This window comes from Harpegnathos saltator, unplaced genomic scaffold (genome assembly GCF_003227715.2).
Source record: "Harpegnathos saltator strain DR-91 unplaced genomic scaffold, Hsal_v8.6 scaffold138, whole genome shotgun sequence".
Taxonomy (NCBI): Eukaryota; Metazoa; Arthropoda; class Insecta; order Hymenoptera; family Formicidae; genus Harpegnathos; species Harpegnathos saltator.
The window spans coordinates 20,173-42,195 of NW_020229915.1; the positions used below are offsets into that span (position 1 = coordinate 20,173).

The 22,023-nt window shown below is 47.5% G+C and overlaps 1 protein-coding gene across 1 annotated transcript; it reads left to right on the top strand.

The window, feature by feature from the left end:
• The first annotated feature begins 300 nt into the window (after window positions 1–300).
• Window positions 301–8,414, top strand: LOC112590705 (uncharacterized). Its single transcript, XM_025308053.1, has 3 exons — window positions 301–387; window positions 7,859–8,143; window positions 8,352–8,414. The coding sequence occupies exons 1-3, from the start codon at window positions 301–303 to the stop codon at window positions 8,412–8,414; spliced, it is 435 nt and encodes a 144-aa protein (XP_025163838.1).
• The last annotated feature ends 13,609 nt before the right edge of the window (window positions 8,415–22,023 follow it).

A 22,023-nucleotide genomic window follows, 5' to 3' on the forward strand; every position in this document is an offset into this window, starting at 1 on the left:
CTTGCCCTAGGGTGTCTCGACCCCGACCTCGGAATAAGTCCGAGCGGCCCGAGACACCCCTCCACCCTCCGGGTACCATGGGGGTATCCCCCATGGTATGCAAACCCGGGTGGGGGATCCTCCATCCGTCGAGGTGGGTAGGGAGGGTCCGTTTCCTTTGGCTGCCGGAGGACCGGTGTGCAGTGCCTCAGAGAACGGGGTCCCCTTCCTAGAGCGGGTGCTGAGGAGGTCATCCCTTTTGGCTGCCGGAGCACCGGCGTGCAATGTCTCCAGGGATTATATTCTCCTCCCACCCACTCTATGACCAGTCTGGTCAAGACCAGGCTGATCAACCAACCTGGTCAGGCACTTTTGATCCAGTCCCTCAGTACAGACAACTCCGGCATGGTAGGACCTGCCAGGGGCCGAAACCCCCGCCGGCACAGCTCTGTACGTCATCGGGACCTTCAAGTTCCCTCACCACATCAAGGTGGAGCCTACGGAGGAGAAAAGGTATGTGGGGGTGCCGAAGGGAGCCCCCCAAACCCCCCCTCGGTGAGGAACCGAGGGGGTCTCTACTTAACCGGTCCCAGAAATGGGACCGGTCATCCTTCCCCGGGACTCCCTACACCAGGGCATCACACAATCCCCGGCCTGGTTCACACCCTGGTTCCGGGCCATGCCCACCCTACTGCGAGGGAGGGATGGTCCCCCTTGTTCAGGGGGTCGGCCCATCCTCCTCGCTCCCAGAGGCCCTAATGAGCGCCTCCCCGCTCGATGAGCCACTGGTGGGGGGGGGGCCTCGAATCAGTCCAGCCCACCAGCAGTCCTATCAAGCTTGGGGTGAGCGAGTAGGTGGGGAGTCCCATCTTGAACCTAGCCCCCCCACTCATCCCACCCCGCCTCCGCCAACAGGGAGCTGGCCAGCTCCACCTCCATCTCATGCATCGCTTCTTTTAAGGCCATAGCCTTTACAGGCGCCTGTTCCGGTTCAGTGGGGAGGCGCGTCCCCCCTTATTCTACCGGCCCTACCTTATTCATGGGCGACCTTAGCCCCCTGCCCACCATCCCTACCTCTTTGCTCGGTCCTACCGAACTTTCCCCTTTTTGAGCGGCCTCAACGGGGGGCTGGGGTAACCCGGATTTCTCATCCGTGGTCTCCCCTTCCCTCCTATGGGGCTCCCCAGCCTTGGTAGCGTGTTTTTTAGCGCAGCGTCGCTCGGGCTTCCCCCTTATCGCGGTAGTCCGGTTGGGGACCGCCCCGCAAGCCTTCCCCCCCATCCTGTGGTGAGGATTCCTACCTGCCACATCGCACGGGACGCACTGTGCAGTCCCGCGCGATGTGGCCTACCCCCCAGCATGTAAAGCAGTTGGCAACCTGGCGGTTGCCCCCCGAGCCTATCTTTGGCTCGGCAGGCAACCGCCAGGTGCCCGAAGCTCAGGCACCTATAACATTGTACGAGGCGGTCCTCAATCGGCTGGACCTGGGCTTTGGCCCAACATATTCAGCCCCTTAGCTGCTGCCACCTTTTGGGCTGCCCCCGCTGGGCATCAGACCCATACCGCGTTTAGTCCGCCGGAGGATCTCCCGATCTTGCCGATCTGGATATCCCCCGGCGGGCACCCCCCAACGGCCCAGATCGCGTCCATGACGCCCCGCGGGGTAGCCGAATCGTCCAGGCCGACAATTCGGAATTCGGTCCTCTTTGCCGGCCTGGCGACCTTGGCCTCCCCGCAGAGCGCGTCCTCGAGCTCCCTGGCGAGGCGGTCAGCCTTCTGCCGAGCATCCCCGCCAGGGATCTCGAGAATCGTTCCCCCGTTCCGCGCGCGTTTAATTTTAAAATCTCCCGGAGCGACATCTATCTCCGAGAGATCCACTTTATCGCGGGCCTGACGCATAACCTCCTCTATTGTTTTTCCCAGCAGCGCGGTCACCGTAACTGCCGGGTTACGCGGAGGAGCCCTGATTATGGGAGGCTTGGGAGGAGGGGGTCCCTTTTTCGGGGCCGTCTCTTCTCGAGGCTTCCCTCCCTTACTGGGAGGAGGCTTTGGTCGTGAAACCTCTCCTCCCTTTTTTGGGGGGGCACATCTTTCCTGGATGTGCCTCCCCTTTTGCCCATATGTTTGGAGGGTTTCACCTCCCTCCCCTTATTCCCAGCTGGATCAGGGATTGCCCTGCTGCCCGCAGTTGCGACTACTGGAGAGGTTAATTTCTCCAGCAGTTGCCCCATGCGGGCGATTTCGGACTTGAGACCACGAATTTGGATCTCTATGGCCGCAAGTCTTTTATCGGGATCCCCCTGCTCCGCATAAAATTGGCACTGCCCCAGTGCCTCCGCAATATCCTCCAGGTAATGGTGGGTTGTTCCATTTAGGGCAGCCAATGCCCTCCCCGTATACTCCCCCCGGACTTTTTTGCCCGGTTCCACCCGGAGATACCTTCAATATTCCACCCCGTCCAGTGCTTCCTGTATCATCTTCGGTGTAGACCTGTATGGCCTATTCACCCTTGGGATGCCCCATTGGAGATGCTCATTCACCTCCCGTGGGCGCTCATTCGCCTCCCTTTGTAAAAGAGGAGGATGGGTACTCTTTGCCTCCCCCCTTTGTATACTGACGCTTCCTCTTGCTAGTTGAGGGAGCAGCATCATCTTCCTCTGGTGGAGGGAAGTCTTCCTGAGGGAAGACTCTCCTCCAGATTTAGGTAGGCGCAGGGCAGGCAAACTCGTATATAGTTGATGCCATTGAGGGCATTGTAAAGCGCTATCTGATAGTGACGAACGGATTTGACGGGACGAATTAAATCAATATGGCGGCTTTTCCGCAAAATTAAAATGGTATTTTTCTGCATTATAATTTTAATGTAAAACTGTATTTCTTATTTTAAGTATTAAGAAAAAATATTCTTACATCAATTATATATTTGTATAATTGTAATGTATAACCATATGCCAACATATAATTGATGTAAGGATATTTGCTCTTAATATAATTAAACTACTAAAAATAAAGTTGTTTTATATTTTTGTATAAAATACATGTTTATGTTTAATAATGCTAATGTAACTTGATACAAAATTAGCTGTTTGTTCAACGAGCATATGATGAATTTTTTAATAAATGACTTGATAATTTTTAAAAAATGAATTTTACAAAATGACAAGTTATAATAATTTTGTAAAAAAATATATTAATTTGATCCCAGCAAACATGATGACGTATTAATGATTAATTGGCGTCAATTATACATTGTCAATATGTCATTTGAAGTCGTTAATACATTATTATTTCTAAGATGGATATATTAAAAATATAATTTAGCAACTTTTCATAATTATTAAATATAAGTATATACAAAGGTAAGATTAATGGTAAATAAATAAATATATAAATATATAAATATATATATATATAAGAAATTAAAATAAAAAAACGTTTGTATTCAACGGAACTACTTCGTCCAGTCCACTATAATATGCAACACCATATATTATACATATTAGATTATTATATTTTGCATTACAAAATTCATACATTTCCTATGTTTCATAAAATAATCATTTGCAGTTATCATAAGAGCATCATTACAATTAAGATGTAACGTACCTTTTAATATTTTTCTAATATCTTCAAAATAATGTTTGATGATTCTCTCCGTACTTTTGTGTGCGATTATTTGTATTAACGATGCAACATGATTACATTCTAAGAACTGAAAATCTGTACAGGGTGTTTGATAGCTGATCATGCAGACGAAAGTTGGAAATAGATTGGGTGTAGCCGAGAAGAAAAGTCATGTACCATAATGTCAAATTGCCAATAGTTATCGAGTTATTAATTAAAACATGTGAGCCAACGAGCGCGTAGAGAGCGGAGGGCGACCGCAGTAAGCACGTAGACATTTGATACAGGCGGAGTCGGTAGGCGAGCGCGCGCGGCGAGGGGCAACGTAAACAATAAAGCTAAGACTCCATGCATGCGGTGAACTGCGGCAAACGGTTGCGGTGACCAATCAGGAGGGAGGCGCAAGTCCGGTTGCGGCAAGCTCCGGCATGCGTCTGTCTCCTGATTGGTCACCGCAACCGTTTGCCGCAGCTCATCGCATGCATGGAGTCTTAGCTTAAGAGGCGAACGCGTGCGACGAGGAGCGAGCGAACGCGAACGACGAGAGCGAGCGAGCGCAAGCGACAAGAGGCGAGCGAGCGCGATGAAGAGCGAGCGAGCGCGAACGACGAGGAGCGAGCGAGCTATAAGGAAAAAGCTATAAAGAAAAAGCTCGCTCGCTCCTCGTCGCGCGCAATCGCCTTTTGTCGCTTATGTTGCCCCTCGCCGCGCGCGCTTGCCTACCGTCACTCACTGACTCCGCCTGTATCAAATGTCTTCGTGCTTACTGCAGCCGCCCTCCGCTCTCTACGTGCTCGTTGGCTCACATGTTTTAATTAATAACTCGGTAACTATTGCCAATTTGACATTATGGTACATGACTTTCCTTTTCGGCTACACCCAATCTATCTCCAACTTTCGTCTGCATGATCAGCTATCAAACACCCTGTATAATTTATTATAATTTCTTTAATGTATCTAGAAAATTGCAGAAAGTGAGAAATCATTGGCAAATAATAATAAGTAATGCTTACAATTTTCGTAATGCCAATTGTAAAAGTCTCATTTTGTTGTAAGGTTGTTACATTTATATGGCACGTCTCACAATTCTTTTCATACATCGAATTTATATTTTTTATTATATAAGTTGATATATTGACAATACTAATATTTATATCATCCATTATTGGTATTACCTTTGGCAAAATAATTTGATAATTTAAAGTTTTATTTTCAGTCAATGAAAAAGTTAAAAGTTTCTTTAAGTTTAATAAATATCCAGATGTATTATCTGGTTCGCAATTCCAAATATTGTGGACATATCAGTATATGTATTTATTAATAAACTTTTGTAATATCCTACAAATGTACTACATGTAGGGTTAGTATTTTGTCCACCGTGTTGCCGGATCTGTTGCCGCAACCGTGTTGCCGGATCTGCCCAAAAAAATTTTCAAGAGCATCTTGATTGAATGTTTTAGTTACAAAAGTTGTAAAATTATTTTCACGTAAATATTCACTTAATAATTTGAAACCTTGTAGTGTATGTATCCAATTTTTTAAAACTATTGGAGTTTTCCGATCATGAGATTTATTTTTAATAAATTCCATACTTTTAAATGTAGACATAGCATCCGTCCATAATTGTTCATGTGCATCATCATTCAATCATATACTACCATTTACGCTGTCAAATCCGTTAAAAAAACAATAACTCAGCAGTTTCAATACCTTCAGGTGACATAGACTTATTTGAAGTAAGATTCTTGCTTTGACTTCTACTCATTAACGCTATGATACTTGATACAGTATTGCTAAACACTTGCGCACAGCACGAGACTTTCATTTTCTTAATTTTATTACGTACAACATGACAATCTGTTAATTTACGCATTGTTCAGAAATGGCCATTGTTGCAATCAATTTCATAAGCATCTTCCATGTGTGACCACTTTGCTATTTGTTCTTTGCCATCTTTTAATTTGTACCGTAAATTTTTAGTTATTAAATTATTGCGTATGCATTTTAATAAATGTGGTGGATCATATAATGGAATAATTTGATGATTTCTTATAATTATTTCATCGTGCTCTAAAAATACATTATTAGAAAAAGCTTCTCGTTTGGAATCCAGTATCAGTTGTTGTATAGCTTTTACGTTACTACTGCCTTGGTCACATACTGAAGCGACAATTTTTAATCCAGCGTTATGTGTTTTGATTATAATTTTTTTAAACATGTACAATATTATTTGATGGTGTAGAATCTCTACAAAATGAAAACACAATTGGTTGTTTCCATGGTTTGCTGCCATAAATTCCTTTTAACATCCTTTTAACATCCAAACTAACACATGATCAGCTATTTCCAATTTTCTCTCATCGCCATCATCAATAAAACCTTCAACAAAATCTGCAGTTGGGTTATACAATAATGCAGCATCCAGTTTTATTTCGTCGAAAAGTAATACGCAATATTTGTATTTTTCATCTGTGAATGATTCTACACGAGCTATTATTTCATCAAAAATTATATCACAAATACCTGGTTTTAATATAATATTTTGTAACAATTTTCTTAATGTTTCCTTACTAGGTAGATAAAATATTTGTGCCATATATTTATAAGCTTTAAGACTTTTTTTATAAAGTGACAGTGCAAATATTGTATCTTGTAACGTATATTCTCTTTTATATTTATTTCTATTCATATTTCTTAAATATGATATAAAAAAGTCTTTAGCGGGTGTTGGCATTTCATCTAAAGTAGCGAATGATTTCTTTTTCAAAAATCTGTTTGCTTCCTGCAATCTATGCTTTAAATTGTTCTTCCTAGTAGTAATGCGCAAAATTACTTTTCTCAGTGATGCTATTGTATTGTATATTTTTAGATCTTGAGGATTAAGATGCTTCTTCTTGCGAATAGCCAATAAGTTAAAGATAGAAACTGGAACATGAATGGATTCAAGATTTAAAAGTTTAGGAGGTTTTCTAGCAAGAAATGACTCTTTGATCGAAGTCCAAACTATGAAATCGACACTGATTTGGCATCGTTTTGACGTCACTTGATAAGTTATTTCTCACTGGATTAGAAGTAGACATGCATAGGAATAGATTACATTCTATGAAATCATATATGTATTGCACGTTTGATAAAGATAAGAAGACAGAAAAGAGCAGGCAACACTTTCACACATGTACACATATTTACCTGTTAATCAAAACAGTTAGTTTAATTTCCTATGTAATAGGCAAAGTAATAATATTTGGATTGATAAGGAAATGAATTGTACGTTGGTAAAACGATTTCTGGATTGGTAAAGAAATGAGTAGTTAGGTACAAATATTTTAAGGCAGTACAAGTTCCTTTGTATTTTTGATACTTCTTTTATTAACGAAGATATTTAAATTGACTGTATTATAAACTAATAATATAGTTGCACTAAAAATAGTAATAAATAATAAATATTATTTATATAATAGTAATAAATATATTATATATTCATATATCTCCTTACTTTTTTTCTGTATTATAATACATATTATACGTTAAGGATGTTTGACAGGAACTATAAGAATTTAGTCGTAGTTGCGGTCAGACACACTATACGTATGTAAACACATATATATACACAATATATTTACCACATATACAGGGTGCACGATTTATCTGAAGACATTGAAATATCTCGAGAAATATGCATTGGATAAAAAAAAGTGGTTAATGAAAGTTGTTAGTCTTGAAGGGGGACATCCAATGATACTAAACTCGACCTCCCACCCCACTCCCTGGGGGTGGGGGTTGGGGGCAACTTTGAAATCTTAAATGGAAACCCCCATTTTTTATTGCAGATACGGATTTTACGCCACAGAATACGTAAATTTTGTCCGAAACTTTTTTTTTGATTCGTGATAGATGGCGCTGTAATCGCAAAAAATTATATTTTCCGCAATTCTTCAGAAATGATCATTGGATTGAGAAATAAAAAATACCTGTTCAATATTTTTAAAGAACATAATAAAAGTTATTCCCCCCCATCCTCTCGGGGTAGGGTGGGTCATAACGTTTAAATCTCAAATGGGAACCCGAATCGAAAAGGGAACTGCTCGACGCGCCACTGTGGGTGTATGGCGAATTACGGCTTATTATAAAAGGCAGTGCAATGCGGTCAGAGCTCACTTTCCTTTCAGAATTAGAACTGAAAGCATCTCTAACAATTTCATTTTACTTGACTAGTTTTTATTACCTGCATATCTACCCTTCATTCTTTGAACAGAATTGTGGAAATGAAAACAAGTGGAAAATGAATTCTGCAACCGTAGAAGAAAAAATTGAAATGATTCTGATTTATGGTGAATGTAGGAGGAATGTTGACGATGCTGTTGCCTTGTATGCTGAGCGTTTTCCAGACAATGTTCGCGCACGTTCTTTTTTTTACAAAGTTGTGACTGCCTTTATCTCGGATGGCAGCGTACAAACTAAAAAAAGAAAACGAAGAACAACTGTTACAGGAGAAGTTAATGAAATAGCTGTGCTAGCAGCTGTTCACCACAACCCACAGGTAAGCACTCGGCAATTACATCGCGATTTCGGAATTTCCGGAGATAGTATTCGCAGAATATTGCATCGTCATAAGTATCACCCATATCACATTTCACTACATCAAGAACTTCATGGCGATGATTTTCATAATCGAGTGGTGTTTTGTGAATGGGCATTTCAACAAATGCAAACGAACCCCAATTTCATTGCTAATGTACTATTTTCAGATGAGTCTACATTCACAAACCATGATGGCGTTGATCGACATAACATGCATTACTGGAGTGTAGAAAATCCCCACTGGTTACGACAAGTTACGTACGAACATCAACGTCCTTGGTCGGTTAACGTTTGGTGTGGAATCATAGGGAACAGACTCATTGGTCCTTATTTTATTGAAGGTAATTTGAATGGAATCAAATATCGAAATGTCCTGGAACAGGAACTACCACCACTACTTGATGATGTTGCCTTGGACGCTCGACAAAGTATGTGGTTTCAGCATGACGGTTGCCCAGCGCATAACTCAATAGCAGCACGGGAAGTATTAGACCGTGCTTACAATGGTCGGTGGATTGGCAGAGGTGGCCCGATTAATTGGCCTGCTAGGTCGCCTGATTTGACATCGCCGGGTTCCTTTCTGTGGGGTTACCTAAAAGATAAGGTTTATCAACAAGTGCCAAAAACTCGTGAAAACATGGTAGAACGCATAAGAAACGCTTGCGCTGAAACTCCCACAGATATACTTATATCCTGTGTACAGTCATTTGAAAAAAGGATCAATAAGTGTATTGAAGTTGAAGGTAAAAATTTCGAACACTTACTCTAATTAATTGAATAGTGAGAGGCAAGGGGACTCACATCAAAAAAGCACCCCGATCTGTGAGAGGCAAGGGGACTCACATTAAAAAAGCACCCGAAGGGAACATAAAACTACTACGTCCTCGTCGTTGTTCCTTGTAACGCTAAAAGTAGTTTTTCAGAAAAATTCAACGCTATCTATCACGAATGAAAAAAATTGTTTCAATAAAAATTTCACGTACAGTCTAATTCTGCAATGAAAAATGTGGGTCCCCATTTGAGATTTGAACGTTATCACCCACCCTACCCCGAGAGGATGGGGGAGAATAACTTTTATGTTCTTTAAAAATATTGAACAGGTATTTTTTATTTCTCAATCCAATGATCATTTCTGGAGAATTGCGGAAAATATAATTTTTTGCGATTACAGCGCCATCTATCGCGAATCAAAAAAAAGTTTCGGACAAAATTTACGTATTCTGTGGCGTAGAATCCGTATCTGTAATAAAAAATGGGAGTTTCCATTTAAGATTTCAAAGTTGCCCCCAACCCCCACCCCCAGGGAGTGGGGTGGGAGGTCGAGTTTAGTATCATTGGATGTCCCCCTTCGAGACTAACAACTTTCATTAACCACTTTTTTTATCCAATGCATAGTTCTCGAGATATTTCAATGTCTTCAGATAAATCGCGCACCCTGTATATACCCAGATAGCCAAACCTGCGCGAGCAGATTTCGAACAAAGCCTGATATCATAGTTTGATGGCAAATAGGCAATAAATTTAACGCAGTATCTGTTATATCAAATTATACCGCCAATCTGCGGTCAAATATGCGCCAGATCCTGCTGTCGGATATTTGACGGCAGATTTGTAGCAAAAACCCCGCAAGACTTGCAGTAATTTGACGGCAGATTGGCGGCAGAAACCGAGCAAACTCAGCGCGCAGGCTCTACGCGTAGTTTGGCAGCAGGATCTGCGTGGTTTCTGCCGACAATCTGCTCGCATGGCCTATCACACGGGTCCTGTCGACAAAACACGAGCCTAATGAGGACACAGATGGTTATGGTTTTGATGTGGAGATCTGATCGAAATTGGCGTCAATCTGCGCGCATTCTGCTAGCATTTTGCTTACTAGGTATATGTGCATGTAAATATTCATGTATATATATATATATACAATATATATAGATTTCTGTCTTTCATTAAAATAGAAATATGACCAATACATTTTATGTACATGATCATATCTTTGTTAAAACTATTGTAGACAATTATTTTTATTGTGATTATATATATCATACCTTTTTTTTTTCATGCAGGGGAAATCCATCATGGATACCCCCGCCCTCTTGGGGAGGGGCGGTATATATATCATACCTTTCGCTTTTCTTTTTCTTTCCTTTCTTATCGACATAGATACAGGATTCTCTTCATTTCTATCTCTTCTTGTTTCTGCCACCTCTTCTCCTGAATATGTAGAGATATCTATTTCACATAACATTATTTATATAATTAAGGTATAATTTTTTTTGCAGTATTCATTGAAATCTATATACTACATGGGCTGAAAAGTCTTTGGCCTGACATATAGATGGCGCCACAAACTAAAAATCCTTATATTTCCTATAGAGTACCAACCTTAACTTAGATGCTGCAAAAATTTCATGATATTTCGTTGACTCGTGTACAAGTTATAACTTTCGAAGTGACGTTACCTCTGAATTTATCTTTACTATGGAAAAAAGTGAATTTCGTGTTTTGATTAAACATTGCTTCCTGATGGGAAAAAACACTGTTGAAGCAAAGGCATGGCTTGATAAATGTTACGGCACATCTGTCCCACCGAATTCAACCATCAAATATTGGTTTGCTGAGTTTCGTCGTAACCGTACGAGCACAAATGATGCAGCACGTTCAGAAAGGCCAAATGAGGCAGTTACTCCAGAAAACATCCAGAAAATCAGTGAAATCGTGTTGAATGACCGCAAAATAAAATTGGGTGAGCTAGCTAACATCATAGGCATCTCAAAGGAACGCGTTGGTCATATCATTCATGAATATTTACATATGAAAAAGCTTTGCGCGCGTTGGGTGCCGCGTTTTTGACAATTGAGCAAAAAGCGGAACTTGTTCGACTTTCAAAGCAAAATCTGGCCCTGTTTAACCGCAATAAGAAGGAGTTTTTGCGTCGATTTGTCACAATGGATGAAACATGGATCCATCACTACACACCGGAGTCCAATCGGCAGTCAGCGGAGTGGTTATTGCCTGGTGAAAGCCGTCCGAAGCGCCCGAAGACACAACAATCAGCCGGCAAGGTTTTGGCCAGTATTTTTTGGGATGCGCATAACATAATATTCATTGATTATCTTGAACATGGTAAAACTATCAATAAAGAATATTACTGTACATTACTGGATCGATTGGACGACGAGGTCAAGATCAAACGGCCACATTTGGCAAAGAAAAAAATTTTGTTTCACCAAGACAATGCTCCAGCTCATTCGGCTCGCAATACGACCGATAAATTAAAGAAATTGCGCTATGAATTGGTCCCGCATCCCCCATATTCTCCAGACCTGGCCCCCAGCGACCATTTCCTTTTTCCCCGACTGAAGCAGTGGCTCGCTGGTAAAAGATTTTACTCGAATGAGGAGATCAAGTTGGAAACAAATGCCTATTTTGAGGAACTTGACACCGAGCACTATAAGACCGGCATCGAAATGTTAGCGGACCGTTACACTAAGTGCATTACTCTAAATGGAGATTATATCGAGGAATAAAACACTGTTTTCATTAAAAAAATCGTTTTTTCATTGTTAAGCCAAAGACTTTTCAGCCCATGTAGTAAATTTTGACTATGTACCTCTGATATCGTCATGATCATTGCATTCTGTAATATTTGATACTTGTAGATCACCTGTGAAGATATATTAATATAAATTTTTAAAATTGTGGTGGAACGACATAACAAAAATGTAAAACACGCAGTCGGAGAAGTGCGACGCGTGGCGGCTAAGGCCGCACGAGTCGCACTTCTCCAAAGCTCCGCTAGGCGGCGCCGCGACGACTGTACATACTCGGGCAGAAATTCACACCAGCACCCCTATATCAAGCGGCCACAGCGGGTGGTTATCAGAGAGAAAACCATACTCTCCAGACACTGCGGAAGTGTCCATATATGCTGAATAAGCATACATGCTGAATGAGCATACCCGCTGCACAAGCATACACGCTGCACAAGCGTTACACGCTGCACAAGCGTACACGCTGCACAAGCATCTTAGAGTCTAACACAGTGAAGTGTTAGGTAATCTGAGAAGCGACGTCGACCTTAGAAGGCCCTCTCACAAGAACCCTGAAAGAGCCAGTAGACGTGCGCTCCCGGACAAGGGAACGTAAGCACCGGCATCCCAAGAAGGGAAAACGTTCCCGGCGGAAGCCTCGCAGTCCAGCCTCTCCTGGAGGAATAGGCTCGCCACCACGGACACCGGAGTTGTCCGAACGTCCACCGACACCGGGGGCGTCTAGACCTAGGTTCTCCCCCTTACCAAGGCGGACACCCTCTCCACCAGCAGCACTTGCAGAAGAGAGTAAGGGAATCACCTTACTTCCGTGGGTGCTGCAACCATTAGAGGTTCACAAACCTCTCATAACGAGACCACCTCTACTAACGCTACCACGAGGTGACTCCCGCAACGCTATCTCCACGCCGTGCAGAGGTTAGGGCCATCGACCAGGGCACCCAGACGGAATCTACGGCACTTTCCCCAGAACCAGCCATTCGACCGACCATAGGAAAGGTCCTTCGGAAAACCACGCTAAACGCGGCTGCCAGACGTAGGCTCAGACGGGCCAAAATGTTAACACTGACATGTAGACCCATGTATATAGTCTAAATATATTAATATGTCATCTTAAAAGCCTCTGCTCTCGTCTTCTCGATTACTGAACCTGCGCCCGCAACGCAACCTCCAAAAAAATATTATTTATATTTAAATTATATAAACTATCAAATTATTATATGTGTTGTACTTTATTTTCATTACTTATTTATTAAATATTTAGTACTTACTTTCTAATAAATTTGTAATAGTATTCTCATAATGTATTTAAACATGCTACTCGTGTTCGTCAATGTTAATTGGCTCTGAAAACAAATTTGATAACGTGCAACTTTTTTTTAAATTATTATGTAGCATTGAAATATCTTCCTTTATTATTAATAAAATTTAATTAACTTCACCTATCAAAACTAAAAGTATATATAAAACATATATATACATACAAAATATCTCATAATTAATGTATGTACTGATTATAGATATTATTAAATAAGAAAGTCTTCTATCATTATATAAACAAGTATATAAACTTTAAATTATTAATTAAAGAAATCGCTTATAATAATCACATGAAATACAGTTGGACAAGATGTATAATATTATCCCAAGAGAAAGGTGTCTAGAATCTTACAGAGATTGTCCTATTTCATTACATGCTGTTATTTACTAATTTTCTATTACTAATATCTTAGTAATTACTATGTTTCTTTGTGAAATATTATAACTATTCTATTCAGTTAGAAATACTCTATTTATATGTAAATATTGATACGATAACTGTTCATCATCTTGTATATACATATTAATCTATAACTGTTTAACAGCATGAGTCACAAAAAGTGTGCTGTTATTAATTGTGCGGAACGAAATAAACGCATGTTTGCATTTTCTAATCCAATTAAGGATAAAAACGGTTTTTACAATGGATATAAGCAAGTGGAGATCCATCATTGATGACCATTCTTCCGAAAAAAATAATGAAAAGGGCAATATGTGAAAACCATTTTAAGGATAATTTTAAATTAAAAAAACTTGTATATCTTATACAAATACCTGGCAATAATAATGTTGGTGTAGCATATGTACTCAATCGTTTTTTTAATTTAAAATTATCCTTAAAATGGTTTTCACATATTGCCCTTTTCATTATTTTTTTCGGAAGAATGGTCATCAATGATGGACCTCCACTTGCTTATATCCATTGTAAAAACCGTTTTTATCCTTAATTGGATTAGAAAATGCAAACATGCGTTTATTTCGTTCCGCACAATTAATAACAGCACACTTTTTGTGATTCATGCTGTTAAATAGTTATAGATTAATATGTATATTATTGACTAATATTTATTGCTCTATCTTACAAAATTTTTTCTTTTAATATATAAAAACCTGTATATATATATATCTTTGTTGTCTTTAAAAGATCCTTTTCCTTCTTCTACCTTTTCTTTTCTTTCAACAATGCAATACTACAATAAATACTACAAAATGAACTCTCACGCTGAAATTTCCTGACATGACAGAAACGTAACGGGAAATATCATAGAATTTATACAATCTAATGAAAGTAAACTTCATTTTTCTGCGCCATCTGATAGTGGCGGGGGAGAATTATTCAGTCCTCATCAAGATTATTTGAGCTTGTCGGCCCTGGGTAGGCGTAGCTTCCCCGCCGTCCCCCACTCCACCCTCACGTCGATGATCACGCGTAGCGTCCTCCCTCCTCGTCTGAGGATCGTTACTGGTCCTCAATGACGGGAAGTGGACCTCCCTATCCGTCCACAAAGTTGTGGTGGATTCCTCCTCCACCCTCTTCCTTTTTTTCGGATTTCGGACATGCCAAAACCGAAATGTCAATTCGACTCGTGCTCGGCTTCAGCCTGTCCTCAAGCGCCTCCCTACGGGCGGTATCCAATTCCGATGGCGCGCCCGCCTGGCACACGCCACCCGGCCCGTCGTAGGATGACGACGGGGGGGGTGTGCCAGGACAACCCTCCCGCCGGCTCCCGGCTCCGAGATCCGGGAAATCTTCCACCTTATCTGACATATATTCATATTTTGTAGGGGTTTTACGTGCCCCTACAACACGGGTTTGACTTCGGGGTTTTCCTTCCCCTAGACCGGTTGCCTTCACCAGGCTAACGAGCTCGCTCTACCCGCGTTGTAGGGTCCTTTGGGTCTCATGAATGAGACCCTCCAGACCCTAGTTAAAACCTGGAGGCAGCTGCCCATCCAGGAATATTATGGACGCTCTTAGTCTGGTCCCTCAGTACAGGCCACCCCGGCATGGTAGAACCTGCCAGGGGTCGAAACCCCCGCTGGTACAGCCCTGTACGTCATTGGGACACGCAAGCTTCCCCACCACGGCAAGGTGGCCTCCACGGGGGAGTTATCTCGCTCTTTTTTTTTTCTCGATTTGGAAATCCATCATGGATCCCCCCTCCCCCCGGGGAGGAGAGAGGGGAGTATGCCGGACTCCTACCGGCTAAAACCACACCGAATGGCGACCTTACGAAGGGACCTTTGTTCGGGAGGCAGAGGCCGTTTCGTGAATATGCATCTACCTCCCGGATCCGGGCTTTCACCCTGCGTCCCGGGGGTGGGGGGGGGAGGCTGCCCGACGCTCGCAAGCCCGGGCAGTTGTTCCTCGACCACCGCTACCCCGTATCCACCCCCCGCCTCGTCTAACCGGAAAGGGGGAAGCACACGGTGCCAGCTAGTTGGCTGGGACACCGCTGGCCACTTAAGGCCCGCTTCAACCACCGTTCCCGGCGGACGAGACGTCGTCCTGTGATGTTTGGCGACCAGGTGCGCCACCACCACCTGGTCGCCCCAACGTATGGAGAGCTGGTTGGGGCCCAGGTTCCCCGCCCTGGGCCCCACCCTCCCCCCGATGATTACCGAGAGGGACATTTCGTCCTCTCCGGCCGTCAAGGTCTCCCTTCTGGGAGATTACCCGCAACGCGGGAACCCCAGAGGGAAAAGGGGAGGCGGGTGCATAGCCGATGGTGTAAGTTGCTACCATGTCCCCCCTCCCCTTTGTTATAATACCTTGATTATCTAACTGTTCCCCTCTTGGGGGGCAGTCAGATTCTCCTCTGTAATAGTGGGTTGGGGGGGACTGCTGTTGGTCTGCTGTCCCTCCTTTCCCACTGCACCTGATACGATCGGCGCATGGTTTGGTGCGGGGGGGTTACTTCCCCCCACCCAAATAGTCGGGTGGGAGAACGCGGGTGGTCACACCACCACCCGCCGATCCCTCGTTGGGGGGACGGCCGCGACGACGCTCAAGGCGTCTGTTGCTGCCCCCCTGCATCACGATCCAGCAGGATGTCCCAGCCATCCTGTGGTTCGCCTGTCTTCCTTCCCCGTGGCACACCGCACAGTGTGGCTGTTCTCCACACTGCCGCGCGGTGTGCCTTCTCGGCCACACCGGTAACAGAGCCCGCTACGATCTATCGTAGCGGGACAATTCCATCTGGTGTGACCGAGGCCCCAGCATTTATAGCACTGGGGTGGTCTAGTTGCCAGCATCGTGATGCTGACTGTTGACCACCCCAGTGCCATTTCCCCTTTTTTGGCTGCCGCCATTGCAGCGGCCAATGGAAGCCGTGCCACACGGTTCCTCTTCCTCGGGGCCCCCATTTTATGGGGCCCATTTCTATGTTTTCCACCCCACATCCTGCACATTCCGCGAAGGTGGTTTTAATCTCGTCCGGGAAGGCCGCCTCGTTTACTCCCGTAAGACGGACTTCCCCTTTCCTCACTGGGCGACCTATTATTGCCCCCGGCAGGACCTCTTTTAGCCGTTGCGCTAGTCGGTCCGCCTTTTCTGCTTCAGGGCCCGGGTCCCTGACGCGGAACAGGAGTGCTCCATCCGCACTCCTGCTAGTGTCCACGCCTAATTCCCCGAGGGGAATCTCCTTCGCAACCTTCCTCAAGGTGTCAGCATATGACCCCCTTCCCTCTTCCAATCTGATCGTGACCGCAGCTGTCATAGGTAGCCGCGGCCATCTTCCACTCCTTCCTTTCTCCGCTGGGGGTTCCATGCGGCTTTGTGCCTGCATGTTCCCCCTCCTCTCTTCTTCACCTCTCTGAGCTTGAGGGCGTGACACCACGTTGCTAGCTGGTGCACCCCTACCCTCTTCCTCTCTGTCCCTGTTTCACTTCCTTTTTCTGTCGCTCACAGCTGTCCACTCCATGAAGTGAACAGCTGTGAGTTTCCTTCTCCCCTCCCCTTAGGATCTCGCTCTTTTTTTTTTTTTTTTTTTTGACGAGGAGGAAATCCATCATGGATACCCTGACCCTCGGGGAAGGGCCAGGGTTATGCCGGACTCCTACCGGCTAAAACCTCCCCGGGTGGCGCTGCGAAGGGACTTGGGTCGGGGCCCCGGTGCCACGTAACTGCTAATCGGGGCCCCGAGTCCAGGTTTGCACCTTCTGTCCCTGAGGGGCGGGGCGAGGGAGGGGGGAAGCCGACCCTAGGGTCCGCTTCGACCACCGCTCCCCAAGGGGAAGGGGGAAGCCGGTCCGAAGGCCCGCTTCGACCGCCATTCCCCTTTCCCCACCCCTCACGCCTCGTCTCCTCGGGAAGGGGGAAGCCGGCCGAGGCCCGCTTCACCACCGTTCCCGACCAGACGAGGCGCCGCCAGTACCCGTTGTGTGGCTGACTGACCCACCGTATCAGCCAGCCACCCTACGTTGGGAGGGTTGGTTGGGGCAACGGGAGTCCCCGCCCGGTGCCCCACCCTCCCGCCCGGCGGTTGCGGGGAGATATACTCCCCTAGCCGCCGGGCTCTCCCCACCTCCGCAGAGGAATGGGGCGGGGGGTCCTAATGACCCCCCTCCCGCATGTCCGATTGGTCTGTCGGACCTGCGATTGGGGGGGAGGGGCATTTATTCCGATGATTCGTTACCATCGATGCCCTCTCCCCCCCTTATTGTCATCCGACACCCTTCTTCTCCGAGGGAGTCGGTGGTCTGTGGGTGTGGGGCCTAGGCCTAAGCCTCGCCCCCCACCCGCTCCCATCACCCGTCGCTGCCATTGGTAGGGCAGCGAGGGGTGGCGGCGGCGGCGGTGCCACATCCACCCCAACTGCAGGGGCGGCTAGCGTTGCTACCGCCGCCACCAGTGGGACGAGCCTACGCAACGCCACCACCGCCACCCCTCTCTCTCTAATGAGGGCTCCTAATTGCCCCCTCCATGTCGTCGTTCCTCTCACTCTCTTCCTTCCTCTCCTTATCGGAGGGGGAGCAGGGGGGTGAGGGGGAGGAGGCGGTGGTGGCTGAGCCCCCAACCTCCGAAGTTCCTCCTCCTCCGAGGAGTCTGCGTCCCCCTCTCTGCTCCTGCTCCTCCCTCCCCTCCATTGACGGTGGCGATCCCTCCGTCTTTTCCGCATCCCCCTCCCTTCTGCTCTCCTCCTTTCCTCTTCAGCCTCCTCCTTCTGCTTCATTACACCCTCGCAGAAGAAGGTGAAGGCCTCCCATTTCTCTTCGCTCCCCAGTATCGCCCGGATTATACTGGGGAGCGAAAGGTCGCAACCCAACTGTCTCTCCACGACTCCGCGCTCGTTGCTCCAGGCCGGGCATTCCTGGAGCGTGTGTTGCGCGGAGTCGTGGCCATGCCCACAATGGTGGCAGGCGGCTGTGCGCTCCTTTCCTATGCGGCACAGGTACTCACCGAAGCAGCCATGCCCGGTGAGCACCTGCGCCGCCCTGAAAGTCAGGGCCCCATGGGCCCTTCCCACCCACTCGAGTAGGAAGGGCCGGACGGCCTCGACGGTCCTCCTCCCGCACCTGGCATTGGCCAGATACCTCTGCCATCTCTCGAGGAGGATCCGTCGAGTCTGGTGCTTCATCTCTCGAATTGCCCTGGCGAGCGGTACGTCCGCCCCCCCTGTTCTTAGGAGCTCGCGCTTCCTGTCGTACATGCGTTTGTACGACAGGGCCACAAGCTCCATAGGGGGCATGCGCGCCGCCACGCAGGAGACGGTCCGGTAGCATCTCGCTACCCTGACCGCCAGTCCCCTTTGCACCCTGCGCATCCGCGCTTGCATCGGGCGACTGGCGGCCAGCGACTCGGCCCACACCGGTGCTCCGTACATGGCCACCGAATTCAATACTCCTGCGTGGAGGCGACGTGCCTTCATGTCTGGCCCCCCGACATTGGGCATTAACCTGCCCAGGTTGATAGAAACCATCCTGAGTCGGGGGACCAGCCTATTAAGGTGTTCTCTGAAGCACCAGGTGCCGTCCAGGGTGAGGCCCAGATACTTCATCTGGGCCTCTATGGGGACCCTGACTTGACCTATCCTGACGTGGGCCTGGGGTGGCTTCATGCCCTTGGCTTGAAGGAAGATCGCCTCGGTCTTCCTTTCCGCCACCACCAGGCCCAGGTTGCGGATGGAGCGCACAACCGCCGCCACCGCTAGATTCGCGGTATGAACGGCTTCCCCCCAGTCTCTCCCCCCGGCCAGGACGAGCGTGTCGTCTGCGTAACACAGCGTGCTACAGCCGGGGGGGAGGGCTGTCCGGAGGACTGAGTCGTACCCAATGTTCCAGAGTAGGGGCCTCAACACAGAACCCTGTGGGACCCCACGACTCATCCCCCTCTCTCTTACCGTGCCATCGGCGTCCGTCCACATGAGACGCCGACCCCGGAAGTAGTCCTCCACGACGGCCGTGAGGTAGGGTGGGAAGCGGAAATAGCTTCTCATCGCTTGCACCACCCTACCCCAGGGCAGGGTGTTAAACGCATTCGCGATATCCAATGATATCGCGACTGCCATCCTGCCCTCCGACACTATGGCCCCCGAGAGGGACTTGAGATGCAGTACCGCATCTATAGTTGATCTGCCCTCTCGGAAGCCATATTGGCCGTCGCCTAAATCAGGACCCTCCCGGGACATATGCCTCTTGAGGCGGGCCTCTATTATACGTTCGAAGAGCTTGCCCGCCTCATCCAGGAGGCATATAGGCCGGTACGCGGAGGGGGAGTCCTCCGGCTTGCCCTCTTTTCGGAGGAGGACCACGTTGGCCCTCCCCCAGACCGGGGGGAATTTCCGTTCCCTTAGCGCCCTCGTAAAGAGGTGCGCGAACCTAGCATTCATGTACCCTGAGGCCAGGGTGAGGACACGGCCGGGGATACCATCGGGTCCTGGAGCTTTCCTGCTCTTGACCCGCCTGGTAGCCTCGGCCACCTCCTCCTCGGTGACTCCCGGAACCTCCCCCTGATGTTCGGGGGAAGGGGTTACATACGGGGTGATGAGGTTGTCCCCCCCAACCGGGAATAGGGTCCCCATCACCCGTCCCAGGAACCGGGAGTCAAGCGTCTCCGTCAGAGGGGGCGCCCATGGTCTCAGCTTTTGCATGACCATCCTGTATGGGCGCCCCCACGGATCCGCGTTTAGCGAGAGGAGGAGGTCGTCCCACCCCTTTCCTCTGGCCACCCCTATGGCGTTCCGGAGTTCTTTGGCGGTTGCGCAGAACTCCCGCCGGGCGGCCAGAGTGACCTCAGGGTCCGCGTCCCAACGCACTGCTCGGAACGCGCGCCTGAGGTGGACCGACCTCCACCGCAACGCGGCAATTTGGTCGGTCCACCACCAGGCGCATCGTTTTGGGCAGGCCCTGACTCTGGGCATGGAGGCATCGCACGCGAGTGCGAGAACCTGCATAACCTCCATGACCTCAGAGTCAAGGTCCTGCCCGTCCTTCCATTGTGGCCAGGTGGAGCCCATGAGGGAGATCTCAAGGTCTTCCCTGTTTAACTGGGCTAGAGCCCATCTACCGGGCCGGGGTCCGTCCGTATTGCGGGGCCGTAGGCCATCGGGGGTGACGGAGAGCTCCATCTCTATTATGAGATGGTCAGACAGTGATTCTAGCTTTTCCGCCACCCTCCAGGTCCGCACCCTTCGCAGGGCCGAGGGGGTTGCCCAAGACAGGTCGATAATAGACTCCCCCCTCGACCCCACGAACGTAGATTTTTTGCCGTCATTTATAATGTGCAGACCTAGGCCCACGGCCCAATCCGCTGTTACCTCCCCCCTCCTGTCATCGCGCCGGGAGCCCCATAGCTCCGACTTGGCGTTGAAATCGCCGGCGACGATGACAGGACCCGGGAGATGTCTCTTAATGACATCTCCCATTTCTTGGAGCCTGGACTTGTAATCAACCAAGCCCAGGCTCTTTTCTGGGGGGAGGTATACCCCGACCACGGTGACGACTCCCCACCTCGATCTCCCCACAACGAACCCCCTACCTCGATCCAAGTACTTGGCAGGGGGTGAGCTGTTGCTCGCCTTCCAGACTATAGTGACAGAGCCCTCTTCGTCCCCGAACCATCTATGGTTTCTGGGGACATGATGGGGCTCTGCCGCTATACCTAAGCCTGCACCGCGCTCCGTCATCGTATGCTCAAACAAAAGGAGCGCTTGACGGGCGCGGTGCAGGTTCCCTTGTAACAGTTTAGTGTCCATTATCTTGTTCAGTTATAATGACAATCTTCTCTCCCGGCTGTTCGCCGTCGGTGTCCTCACTTTCCATTGTTCTTGCTCTTTTCTCTCCTCTCTTCTCCTCCACCTCCATCTTCCCATCATCAATGGGGGTCTGAGGGGGAGGTGGAAGAAGTAGGGAGGTTCTTCTTCTCCTTTGAGGAAGCGGAGGTTGGGGTTCCGACTCCTGGTTTACCCCCTCCTCCGCCTCCTTTCCTTCCTCGGTCTCCTTCCTCCTCTCCTCTGAGGATGCGGGAGGGTCTCGTGGCGACAGTGCGGTCGCCATACCCCCTTCCACCGCATCCCCAGGGATTCTCTTCTTTCTCTTGGGGGGACGGCAGGATGGCCCCCCCATTCTATGGTCCGACTGGACACCCGTCTCTGCACAAATTTGGCACCTGACTCTGGAGTTACAGTCTCGAGCCAGGTGTCCAAGTTCTCCGCATCTGTAACAGTTTGCACGCCTGTCATTGCTACTTTTGCAGTTAATTTGCACATGCCCTCTCTCTAGGCATTTGAAGCACTGCAGTGCTCTTGCCTGCAATAGCTCCACTTTAGTTAGCGCCCATCCTATTGTAATGTTGCCTTCCTCAGCAATTTTCTTCGCTGCCACGAGGGGGCATTGTACCCACAACGTCCGGTAACTGTTCCAGGCCACTCTCATTTTTCCCGTCTTCACATCTCCTACCTGGCATCCTCCTACTTTGGCTACTGCCTCTGCCACTTCACTCTCCGTGGTGGATATCTCCATGCCCTTTATTCGC

What these genes read in the sequence shown, in the direction of transcription:
- LOC112590705 (XM_025308053.1), top strand. Translation starts at nt 301, where the DNA reads ATGACCAGTCTGGTCAAGACCAGGCTGATCAACCAACCTGGTCAGGCA. An exon ending in GTACAGACAACTCCGGCATG is followed by an intron (nt 388 to 7,858) that starts GTAGGACCTGCC and finishes TTCTTTGAACAG; the next exon opens with AATTGTGGAAATGAAAACAA. An exon ending in CTGTTCACCACAACCCACAG is followed by an intron (nt 8,144 to 8,351) that starts GTAAGCACTCGG and finishes TACTATTTTCAG; the next exon opens with ATGAGTCTACATTCACAAAC.